Source organism: Pezoporus occidentalis, unplaced genomic scaffold (assembly GCF_034315485.1).
Source record: "Pezoporus occidentalis ecotype Australia unplaced genomic scaffold, CSIRO_AGI_Poc_V1 ctg115, whole genome shotgun sequence".
NCBI lineage: Eukaryota > Metazoa > Chordata > Aves > Psittaciformes > Psittacidae > Pezoporus > Pezoporus occidentalis.
In genome coordinates, this window is record NW_026912940.1 from 435,322 (window position 1) to 448,113 (window position 12,792).

At 39.5% G+C, this 12,792-nt stretch overlaps 1 protein-coding gene across 13 annotated transcripts in view; it reads right to left on the reverse strand.

Moving 5' to 3' along the window:
- Nucleotides 1-12,792, reverse strand: part of UNC79 (unc-79 homolog, NALCN channel complex subunit) — a 117,564-nt gene that overhangs the window by 86,983 nt on the left and 17,789 nt on the right. For 11 of the 13 annotated variants that reach the window (XR_009968340.1, XM_062637864.1, XM_062637844.1 and 8 more), the window contains exons 6-15: nucleotides 11,722-11,777; nucleotides 10,975-11,104; nucleotides 9,729-9,793; nucleotides 7,308-7,396; nucleotides 6,139-6,179; nucleotides 4,830-4,858; nucleotides 3,585-3,814; nucleotides 3,083-3,254; nucleotides 2,245-2,475; nucleotides 123-313 (exon numbers count right to left, since the gene is read on the reverse strand). Coding sequence is in view for 12 of the 13 variants with exons in the window: in XM_062637864.1 (XP_062493848.1) it covers nucleotides 123-313; nucleotides 2,245-2,475; nucleotides 3,083-3,254; nucleotides 3,585-3,814; nucleotides 4,830-4,858; nucleotides 6,139-6,179; nucleotides 7,308-7,396; nucleotides 9,729-9,793; nucleotides 10,975-11,104; nucleotides 11,722-11,777 (1,234 nt within the window). In the remaining variant the exon portion in view is untranslated. Of the gene's footprint in view, nucleotides 1-122; nucleotides 314-2,244; nucleotides 2,476-3,082; nucleotides 3,255-3,584; nucleotides 3,815-4,829; nucleotides 4,859-6,138; nucleotides 6,180-7,307; nucleotides 7,397-9,728; nucleotides 9,794-10,184; nucleotides 10,205-10,974; nucleotides 11,105-11,721; nucleotides 11,778-12,792 lie in introns of those variants that run through there. The other 2 variants (XM_062637904.1, XM_062637914.1) reach the window with 2 other exon arrangements.

The following is a 12,792-nucleotide window of genomic DNA, read 5'->3' on the forward strand; positions in this document are numbered from 1 at the left end:
AAAAAACTCAGAAGCATTCACTCATTGCTGTCTACATTTTTGTTGTCACAATCTTATCAGGCTAAAACTCTCAACAACCAACATATGCAATGACAGAATGGTTCCTACATATGTTTACATACCTCAACACTTCCCGGAACTCTTTCAGTTGATTATCAGGCACTTCCATCCTTATAGCTTCCAACCACTCTGGCATGATACACTCCCACACTGGCTGGTTTATCACATTGTATGGAATCAAGCAAAGGATTCGATTTAGTCCTTCTTTTAATTGGGTCACAGCACTACACGATTTGTCCCAGTATCCACCAACCTGTGGGCATTTCCAGGAATCATACTGATGAATGATACTTCTAGTCCCTGTAACTTGCCCAACACCATAAATTGACTCAGCATGTTGTACCCAGGAAATTAGGGGGAATTTAGAATTCAGCCATGGGGATTGTATTGGTGTCTTCCTCTCTTAACTGACCCACAATACACAAAAGCACTGTCCAAGATTTAGATGAAGTTTGCTCACTTTCAGGCCGTAATGCAGTGTAATCTCTCATTACTTACAGTTCTCAACACAGGACAGATTTCTCTGGTCAAACTTGCACCTTCAGTTACCTGCTCTGGGCAACTTGTTACAGTGCTGGGTCTTTATTTTTTTATTTTATTTTATACCTTGGTTTGCACCAGCTATTCTTTTGTGCTTGCTTGTTTGGGTTTTTTTTTTTGAAGGAAGGTTTCAAGGGATGGAAGCCAAAAGATATATTTTTTAAGTAAATAAGTAACTGGCCTACGGAGATTAATTATTCTAACTGACCTCAGCTCATCTCTGCTGTTCCTGACTAATGGCTGTAGAGATGCCTGCTCTTTTGGCAACAACAACTGGCAATCTCAGCCAACAAACTGTTTTTTCTCCATTCATCACAGCTAATTTCATGGTTGTTTGTCTTCATGTTCTAGTGAACCCTTGCACATCTAGCAAGTTGTCAGTCTAGTCTTAAGTATTGCAGTGGGGATAATAAAACTCAAAAAAGGGGCTGGACCCAAGACAAGAAAAAGATCTGTAACAGTTTACAGCATGAGGTTCCATTCTTCCTTCTCCCTATAGCCTGAAAGCCCTGGTCTCTATTCTTCAGTTCTAATATTCAATGCATCCATTCACCTATCAAATTCCTTCAGTTGCCCTCCAGTCTTCCTAGAGCCAGGTGCATCTTCAGAGCAATGATGGTTTAGAGTATGACACATACACATACTGGTCTGCACACATACAGCAAATCCCATATATTAGGTCATGAAAGATCCATGGATTCAGACTTCATACCTGATGATGTAATGTAGCACATTAAGTCTTTACTGCCTTTCCTTGTCTAGTCACTTAATTTTTAAAAACAAAACTAACATGTCCTCTGGACATCTGACATAAGAGGGTCACAAAATCGAAGTCTTAGAAAAGCACATGTGGTATACTTGGCAATGATAAATGAGGAAGAAGTCTTAAATCCCTCACAACAATAAAGTTCCTATTTTCATGATGATGTTTCATTTTCTATAGGGGAACAATCACATGCCTGACTTTACTACCCAGGTTAAGTGACGAGTTCTACTTCACAATTAATGGACAGAAAGAAGGACTCTTTCTAGAAGTGACTGCAGCAATAGTCCCACCTAGGCACCCTGAATGACCTTCCAGATAAAACTTTTTCTCTCCATCAGCAATAAGGCAAACCATAGCAGACTAGTCTCTTCACCGAGACATTTAAATTGGGTATCTGAAGGTACCTACAGGTAACTATAGGGCATCAGTATGCCCAGAGTTTCTTTCAATTAAAACTGTGTAATTTCATAAACCTTAATTCACAGATGCAGAGATAAAAGTATGCAAAGAACAGAGAAACATTAGTAAAGCAGACTAGTAAAGGACAGGTTTATATCTGGGAGCAGACAAATGATACCTTTTACTAAAGAAAAGCTTGGGCGCTTCAATGGTGTACTGGAAATGTGTAGTTAGCAAAGATGTATAGCGTCTTTCAAGACCTATAACATTCTTCCAACCTGTCTTCACATTACCATAAATAATTCCCAAGCTCTTAAGACAGTAAAACTAGAAAAGCTATGAAGAGGAAAAATTCCTGAACTCTACTGCTCCCTCAACCACTGAGATTCCTTTTGCCTTGACACAGCTGAGGGAGAAAGTCTTTACACTTGAGACTTTAATCGCTGTGTCAAAGGAACATTCAGATAAATTATTCTTACCCTGGCAAACTCCATTGGTTTAGGAAGGAGGCACATAACCATGACATCAAACCGGACATCACAAACAGTCTTCAACCACTTAGTAACAAACTGGGGTTTGAGCTTTTCAACCAGGCTACCAACTTCATCATCCATCATGTAAGCTGTAGAGTGAAACCACTGGAACACCATGCTAACCAGCCTTGCTAAACTCTCTGTGGGTGTATTCTCACTGGGAGTGCAAAGGCTCACCTGGAAGACAGAAATACAAATCCAGTTTCATTTCTAGAACTAAAAGTCCCAAATTGTTTCTGTACTATACTTTGCATATTCTCAAAAGATACAAGGATGCAGATTAGACAGAAGACAAATGAGCTGAGCAGTTTTAAGTAGGGTTTGGCACAGGACAATTGACAAAATACTTCCAAACCAGAAAACAGCAATAGAGGAAAAAGGCAAGCACTGAACTCTTTCTTAGTTTCAACACTGAACGTATCAACACAGAATGTTTTGACAAACTGAAACATTTCGGTTTGAACTTTAGAATTCCTTTTCATTTGAAAAGTTAATATAAAGCCTGGTAAAATATATGATACATATATATGTATATAGAGAGGCACTTGTAGGCAGAAGATGGTGGCACAGAGAAAGTCAATTAAAAAAAACCTCAGAGTAATTCTGTTATACACTCTAAAAGGACTCAAGGGCAGTCAGAAACTCCACCCAAACTAGTTCTGAAATCTTGAAGTCTGACAGCTTCACAGAACTCCTTGCGGGGGGTGTGGGGCAGGGAGGAGAGAAAAAATTGAGGCTTCAAAAAGAGAAGGGAAGGGAAGCAAGAGGAGCAAGAATTTCTCACCAAGAACCAGATTCCAAACTGGCTCAGGAGGCGTTGATCATGCTTGTCATCATCTTTATTATCAAAGTCTGTGTTATCCAGGGAATGATGGGAAGAGGAGAGGCCCATCTGTCTCCTGCGGCTGAGTTCATGCTCCCTCTGCTCAGCATGAAACTCTGCTTCCTTCAGCAAGCTACAAAACAAGCCTGTGGTCAGTGAATGCAGCTTTCCTGCCCTGGATAGTTATCTGATCAAGAATAACCAGAGGTTAAGGCACCAGATGTCATCATTTTCCTAACAACAGTAATAATATAACATCAAATTCTAGGAATCAAGGCTGACTTCTTCCATGAGAACAACACTCACTCTTGCTAAAGCAGCACGAGTTCAGCATCCCTGCTCTGAATTCATCCTGGTGAAACTAGAATTAACTAGAATTAACTTGCACAAGATCTGCAGGCTACATTTACATGAAAGCCTGATCCTGCTTTACATGTTGATGCCTCACAAGCTGCCATATTACCTGATCACGGCTTCCACAGTACACACAAGCTCCTCTGCCCCACACTCCCGGGTATTGATAGGGGGCGGTGAGGTCTGATAAAGATGGGTTTCTGCAGCTGCCCCAACTTCACTGCTATGATGATTCGAATGGCATCTTTTGCAATAGCGCACTGGCCTGTTGCCATGGCGGCCACAGCAGCCCGCTGAGAAGCATGTGACAACAGCTCTTCTGACATGTGAACTACAGTTCTGGAAAACACAAAAGATTTTATCAGGACACAGGTATCAGGAACTGAAAACAGGGATGAGTCAGCACTGGGACACTGGCTCAAATACGGGTCAATTCCAAAATCACTATAAAGAAGCACACTGCGTACAAACTCCTGATGCTAAGTGTCACTGAACTTCCAGAAAGATGAGCTCAGCCCCAAATACTGGCCTGGACTTCGGTGTCATGACTGCTCTTCTTTTAGAGCAGACCAAACCAACATTTAAGTCATCAACTTCAGCTTTCTGGCTTGGAACAATCTTTAAAATTTAAAGTATTCTCTTACCCCCTTCTTACACCTCAGAATGCCTTCTTACATTACGTTAACAGGCAGATCCTTAGGAATGCAGTTAATGGTGCCACATCCATTTACACTACGTAAGGATCTACCTTATCATCCAAGGATGATAATCCAAACCTCCAAAATATGCACTACCCTTATTTTTGACACGTGATAATCCAGCCCAACATAAAAGCTTTCTTTATCACATGAGATCTAGAATATGTTATTAAAACATACTAGCTGGTATGTATGGCAAGCAGATTCTTTTTGTCAGCAATCTTTTTAGACCCAAGCACCAAAGACTTTGAGTCCGTATTTTATAAAAAGCATAGTTTACAGTAGGATTTCTGTTCAATTTAGGAGCAATCCAAGACTTCAAGGAGATGAGAAAATATAAACAACACTTAGATTTTAAGTTAATCTCTTGCTCTATCCTCTTTATAACTGGAGTTACAGCATAAAAACCAAGCTGAACTGCATAATTGAATTGCATTACCAATTGCCACTTCAACAAAAGCCTACAACTTAAATCAAACAGCAGTTTTAACAAAAAGAAACCTTGCTGCTGAATTATTCCCATCCACCAACAAATGCATTCATGGATCAATTGTGAAAATCTGGAATGGCACAAAAAAGAATGCACCACATAGTAATGGAATGACACTACACACAACATCAAATCATGCCCCATTACACAAATGACTGAATCTTACCTTCTTCTGACATATAGCAGAAATTTCAGCTGTAAGAGGAAGGCATACAAAGCATCAATACAGAATGACGATCCTTCCATTTTACTATGGCAGCCATAGGATAATGGACTTGCTGCAAGGAAGTCTCTGAGGCTCAAGTTGTGCTTCCAAATATTATTGAAACCTCTGAGCTTGTTGGACTGCATCAGGTAGGACACTGTATACTTAGGCCTACTTGCTATTTCTACACTGAAATTTAAAAACAGCCTTCATGCATTAAGCATGGTGTGCTCTGCACCACAACCACCTTCTGCCTATGATTCTGCCTCACAACCAGGCACAACACTGTGGCACACTTGTAGGAGACATGGCTTGGATGTGCCTACACTTCCTGTGAAGGCTCTCAGGAGGAAAGATTAGTGAATATGGATGAACAATGTAGAAGCAGCCACTCTGCTGCCCATAACTCCACAGTAAAATGTTTGTGTGGCCCATGACTCCACAGTAAAATGTTTGCAGATTCAACCTTTAAGCAGTAGTTATTCAGTCTGTTGCCCTGGCAACACCTGATTCAATAAATGTAAGTGGCTGAAGAAGTACTTCCTTTAAGTAAATAAAACATTCTCAATATGGGTAAGATTTCAACTAAAAGGAGACAGCAAAAAAAAAATCTCCACTGTTTAAGAACGTTCATATTTCAGAACAAAGGAAGAGTATCTTTGTTCTGTCCTTGAAAGAGTTATCTTAGAGAATATGTGACTGTCCTTGTAAACCCAGGAAACTTTGATTTGCGTGTCAACAGGCTTTGTCTGCATTCTGTAGATAATAAAATACCACACTCTCTCACTGGCCAAAGGACAACAACCGAATCAATGACTGGATCATTGAAAAATATCTTGTGTCCTTTTCTGGTATCCTTTACAGCCTTCTGCTCATAGAATACATTTTCAGAAGCTTTAAGAGTTTCTGAATCACTCAGGTTACTGGAAGAACTTGCCCCTTTCTTTGAACATCAGTGTGGACAAATACTTTTTAAAAATTTGGTCCCAAATGTGGATGCTTCAAAATTTGAAAATCTGTTCAACTGCTTTTAACATAAAGACTTGCATGCTACTTTAGATAGAAAATTATTCAGTTTTTCACGGTACTTAAGGACATAGGCAGTATTAAGTACAAACTAGTTTAAAGCACAAGTACTTTAAAGATAAAAAAAAAAAAATCCCTTAGAATAGAACACAGCATTTCAAGTAATACAGTATGCAGGAATATCAGTAAGCATAGGGTTGTACAATTATGATTAGATTGTACCTACCCTTACAACACCTCTTACCTTGTGGTAGAAGAACGTCAATCAACCATTCACTGTGATCCCTACAAAAATCATATATCTAATTAGCTTTCAATTTTTTATTTATATATGCTTTTATTTTTGCACAAAGGAAATTTATCTAAGCTAATGTGGTAGGACTGACATTATTTTGAAGCTGCTTTTTTACAAACATAGTTTCATAAACTGCAGGCTGTTTTACACTACCTCTCTTTATTGTGCCTATCTTATTACAAAGGCCCATTTCACTGATGTTGATCCACCAAGTTCAAGGCTTTAAAAAATTACTTTTAAGGCATAAATTTATCAAACTAAAACAGCATGTGCTCATAAAGTCTGATGGCTAAGAAATGACAGTGAAGAACAACAGATGAAAATAGAAAATAAAATGTACCAGTATCATTTTCTGTGAGTCCCCTTAGAAGCTATGCTTCTACCAAATGAAATTACTTTTTTTCTGCAGCTTCAAATCAATGCTGACTTAAAAATCTAAGGTGAGATGTAATTGGTTTTCCTACAGCTGGTGTGATATAGAGGCGTCAAACTGGGGACAAAAAAATCCCACGTACTTTCTGAACTATCTGTAATCTTGTCCATTTGAACTCATGACTGGAACTTCCCATAAGTATTAGTGTCTCTAATGTAATGCAAATCAAATTAGCATTTTTTAAATAAAAAAAAGGAATGTGAGTTTAATTCATCTCAGGCTGGACAAGCCCGGACCAATTTCAATTCTTTACTCTGTTGCTTCACAACACACCCTGGAGAATAATCTGAAATACAGGTAACAGAAAAGTTATGAAGTTTCTGTGAAAGAATATTCATTGTAACATCCTGCTTTTAATGACAACTAAATGATGAGGACACAAAATGTTTCACAAGCAAAAGCTTGTATATTAATGAGGTTCCCATATCATAGTCAATGTATCCCACAGTATCCATTCCTTATCTTAACTTTAAAACTCATTGCAGCTAACTAGATGCAAATGCTGATCACGAAGGGTAAATTTCCGCAGTCCTTATTCATACTGAGTGGCAGTGTGCTCCATGTATTTCAACAGGATTATCTACATAAATTATATGCTAATCATACTGAAATAACGCCTAATTCCAAAGTTCTCAATTCTGAAGTCCAACTTACTTGATTATTTTCCAGCTCTTAATTTACCTACCCTGCAATTCTCTGGCTGCATTCTTCACAAAGATATAGGGGAGGTGGCTTATCCCCCAAAGCCACAGACAAGGATGGATCAATGCACATCTGAAACATACAAAAAAGAAAGAATTATAACATCTTGTTATTGAAGCTTGCTGAAAACATTCAACACATGCTAGGACAAACAATGCAACACAGTTTTGATGTATTGATGTCGTGGTTTAAACCCAGTCAGGTAGCTTGTTCACTCACTCCCAGTGAGTGGTGCCGAGCTGACAACAATCGAGGTCCGTGCCCGTCTCCCCCCCCCGCCTCCCCGCACCGGGGCTCTCCCCTTCCCTGCTCCCGGAGGAACGGGGAGGAGGATCGAGAGAGTGCAGCTCCTACGGGTTGAGACAAAAACAGTCCAGCAACAAATCACCACCGCTACTATCAGCTAAATCAATGATAAGGGAAAATAACAAGGGAAGAGAATACGATACCACCGGCCAAGAAAACGAGTTCCACCCAGAAGCCCCTGTCCTTTCGGGTAACTCCCAGTTACCCCTCACCCCGGCCATGACGTGCTGTGGTATGGAATACCTCCCCGGCTAGCCCGGGTCAGGCGCCCCGTCTCTGCTTCCTCACAGCCTCCCCTCCTCCCTGGCAGAGCATGAGCCTCACAAAGTCCTTGGCCAAACCAAAATATCCTTGTTATCAGCTCTGTTCCCGAGCTGAAAGTCAAAACACTGCACTGCACCAGTTAACACAAAGGAAAAACATGACTGCTACTGCGGAACCCAGGACAATTAAGAACATTTAGTATTCTCAAAGATGGCACTCATGACCTGGCAGTACAGGATGTCAAATCATTTCTAACAAATTGAGAGCCTAGAGGAAGAGAACAGCACATATTTCAATATCAGTATTATCACTCTGAAAGACAATTATGTTTTGTTATACATTTACATTGCATAGTCATGACAAACTTTCACTTTTTTTCTCTTTTTCCAAAGAGATAGTCACTTACAGGATCTGTTGCTTACGACAAGGTAATGTAAGTCTATATTTTTCTCTCTCAGTAACACCTCCTTCATCAAAATCTAATTTTCAGTCACCATAGTTGTTAACTACACAGCTTAATTCCATTGACAGAATGAAGACTATGGACCTACAGTTCCCTTGGCTACATAGGCCCAAACTTTGTCTTTCATTAGCTTTTATCCTTCCACATTAGCCAGTTACAGAAAAGTTACAGTTAGCAGCCACCAGTTTAAGTGTTTTGTACTATTTAAGGAAAAGCCAAGTAGTTTGCATAGACAGTATCTTAAACACTTAAAGTATTTCTTTCTCCATTCAAGTGCAAAATCTTACTTACAGAGACAAATGCCTCTTCAAATGTTTCTCATTTTTGTAACCAAATTTACATTCATCTATCCAAGAAACAAGAGGCGGCACCTGCCAAAGTTAAGCTAAGAGATCATTGAAAAATATTCAGGTATTTCATCTGCAAAGCTTGGAACTGTAAATTTCATTGTTATTTTGCTCTACTCAGTGATTAGTCTGAATCTAGTGATCACTACAGCATGAAGGAACACCTTCCAGCTCTTTTTTCCTATGAGAAGGGATCGTGGAGAATGACTGGAGTGGGCAGGAAAGTGTCCCTTGCAGGGCTTCTGAGATAGGTGTCACCATTATGCCCTATTAGTGGCTTGTAGAAAAGGCTTACTGAAGAACTGTTCAACTAACCTAATTATGTTAGCATATGAATTGATGCCAGGAGATCTGGTTTTCTCTACATATTTAACTCAAAACAAATCTAACTAATCTGTACACCTAACTGTAGCATGCTCTGGATTTGACATGTTGTTCTTGCCTCTGCCATCAAATTGCACTATGATCCCAGCCAAGCCATTTTACTGTTACCCTGTGTATAAACAGGAAAGATACCATTTACCTCCCTCAAAGAAGGGTGAAGAAGAGGTAAACCAAGATTTCCTATTTACTTTAGGACACATTCCAAGTAAAGGGTCAGTCAGAGTGGGTGCATCATTGTATGACCTTGCTCAAGATACTAAGGTGACCATGTACCCACGTAACTGACACATTTCCTGTATATAGTAATATTTGTGCACATAATTACACACATAGGTGCTCAGGATAATATTTACACGGATTAGCCAGAAGCTGGCTTACAATTTTTTAAAGTATTCTGCAACCATGCTCAAGTTTAATAACAAGAATTGGCTCACAATAGTTGGAGGAAACATCCCACTTTGCTTTAGGCAGCCAAAGAACATATTCATTAAGTTCTGGCCCCCTAGGTCTCAACAGGCTTTACTATTCCCTTAGCTCCTGCTCTTGGTCACCTGTACACAACCAGAGCATATGGCTGGGGTCAAAGCGCAACCTCCTATCCCCAAGATAGTGGGTTTGACCCCTGAAGAGATAGCAGTACCTTCACAGCTGGTTTGTTAATTGCATTATGGCACTCAATGTGCTGGCAATGAATAGGATTCCAGGCTGCAAAACCAAAACACAGCTGATTAATATATGGAGAATATATATTTATATTATTTGTGTCTAGTAACATCAACTGAGAACAAAGATCCTCAGTACTAAGTACTATACAAATACAAGAGAAGATACAGCCATTCCTCAGAAAGATGCTATATGGGATGTCCCCAGGTCAAAATGCCAAGCAACTGCAGATAGTACTCATGCCATTCTGGGATAAATTAACAGAAAATTTATATATAGGAAAACCATTCCAGTCTACCCAGTGCTAGGCTAGTAACAATTCAGGTGGAATACCATGCTTAGTTTACAGGCCTGCTTGCGTGAAAGAAGTGATGCAGTCCAGCACAAGAAAAATGATTTAAAAAAAAAAAAAAAATCAAGAAAATGTATCAACCCTTCAAGGGAAAGCTTTAGAACAGATCAGACAAACATGTACCAGGAACATTCAGATATACTTGGGTTAGCCTTGGGGATCTTGTAAAGTCTATTCCAATCCTTCATTTTTATTATTTAAAATGACACATTCTGGTCCAGAAATTTTAAAAGAGAACAAAACATATCCCATATGACAGAGATTATTTGAAACAGGCTGAGACTGGCAAAGAGGAAAAGCAAGTTATCACAGAAGCCCAATCCCCTCAATATCACTGGGGAGTCTAGTAGACAGAGGACTCTACCACTCGCCTATTCAGAACCAGCTGCACTGATGCCTTTGTCTCTTATTTTCACCCTATAATCAATCTTGAAAACTCATCCATTATACTGACTGCACCTGATCTTTTCTGACAGTAACACCCAGATAAGGAGCCTTAGCAACAGCAGCAGTGATAGCTGCTGACACAACAAAGGCAACCAAAGCAATAATTGAAAGGAACACAAGCCAGAACCCTTGCGAGACCAAGGAGGCAGTTTCACAGCTCATTTGGAACACTGTATTTATTCATTCTCCTGTTCTGGTTTAGCTACTATCAGGAGTAACATAACAGGTTTACTAGCCACGATCACAGTTTTTATTTGTCATAACATCCTTTGAAATGACAGAGAAATAGACATTGTCTATACTTATGAAAGTACTAACTAAAAAAGTACCAAATACATTGTAGAACTGTAAACATGTGAAATTGACACGCTTCTCATCACTTCCTTTATATTTATTTTGGCCTACACAAAACAGTTGCACTGACCTGTGTACTGCAGTCCTCTGTACTCACTGATTGCCCCAGGAGGTTTTAAATTGGGCCAATAGTGAAATAACATTTGTACTGCTGGAGGTTTAACTTGAGACGGTCCATAAGCTATAACATATAACAAATCCTAAGGAAAGACACATACAACTTGTTTATTTTGCAAGGCAACAAAACATAGTTCAATACATATTGTGTCCAAAGATTTCCAAACACACAAAATATATACATTTCATACCCTACCAAACATCCTTCGTATGCTCTTACAAGTAGACCAGATGACAAACTTCAACAATATGTTCACAATTGGCTTCAGTGTTGGCTACCACCCACCCTGCATAGTGTACTAATACACAGCAAATGAAGCCCCTGTGTAGCCATAGAGCAAAGAGGTGTGATAGAGATAAATAACTGGATCCAGATCAGATTCAGGCTAAGACAACACCTGCAAACAATCCTTGTAAAAGTTCAGTCCCACATGAACTGAGTGGTCATTATTAATATTTCTGCTAATTAGAGTCACAACCAAATGGTATTCAGGAAACAGCTCTGTTCTACAAAACATGGCGCTGCTTCTGTAAACTAAAAATCAGAGAGACCTTCCCCTCCATCATCTAGAAGGAGGATGGGGTAAAAAGATAATTTATAACTTCTTGGCACACAGTCAGTTCAATTTTCAAGCCATCTGGTTTTCATAACTATCCAAATACAGTTATTTCCACAAAGTATATATGATCATAAACTTACTTTCCACACTTCTTGCTTATATTTCATGAGGCATTCCAATAACTGGCAGTGATACACTGAGAGAGAAAAGACAGTATAGACTGAAATGGAAAATGAAGTTACAGAAGTGATGTAATTTGCTGATTGGCTTTGTTTTGTCCATCCAAGACTCTATACCTCATTTAATTATTTTTTTAATTTTTAAAGGGTTCGGTGAAGAATCATTGCCTTGAGAGTCATCACAAAATATCAGAAATTAAATATTCATAACTTGTTTCTGTCAAGGAATGCAGTAAGATACTGAGCATTATCAGCACACACCTTTTTTGCACAGCACTAGAGATCTTTTTTTCCAACACATCTAGTTTAAGAATACCTGCTAAATCACTTAAACTTTGTCCCTCTGGCACAATGTAAAAGTAAAAGCATAACAGAATGATACATGACAATGTATCTTGTCTTGTATAACAAAGGCTTGTATACCAAATTCATTATAGTTTTGTTGAGCCTGCAGCCAGCATTACCAGTCTTCTTTAAAAAAACAGTATCAGTTGTGAACTGGGTGGGAAATTAATCATAGTATAAGACAATCTGAATTTCTGTAGTCACAGTTAGTGGAGACTTCTCTCCAACACTGACGTTATATATCATAGAATGTTTTGGGTTGGAAGGGACCTTAAAGATCAGCTAGCTCCAATCCACCTTCCACCAGAGCAGTGGAACTTTCCAACCAACTTTCCCAGCTTTGCTCAAAGCCCCGTCAAATCTGGCCTTGAACACTGGCCAGGGATGGGGCAGCCACAGCTTATCTGGACAACCTGTGTCAGCGCCTTAACACCCTCACAGGGAAGAACTTTTTTCCCAGTGTCTAATCTGAATCTACACTCTTTCAGTTTAAAGCCATTCCTCCTTGTCATCACTACACAAAAAGTCCCTCTCCAGCTTTCTTGTAGATCCCTTTTAGGCACTGGAAGGCTGCTCTAAGGTCCTGTGGAGCCTTTTCTTCTCCAGACTGAACAAGCCCAGTTCTCTCAGCCTGTCTTCACAGGAGAGGTGCTCCAGCCCTCTGAGCATCTTTATGGCCTCCCCTGG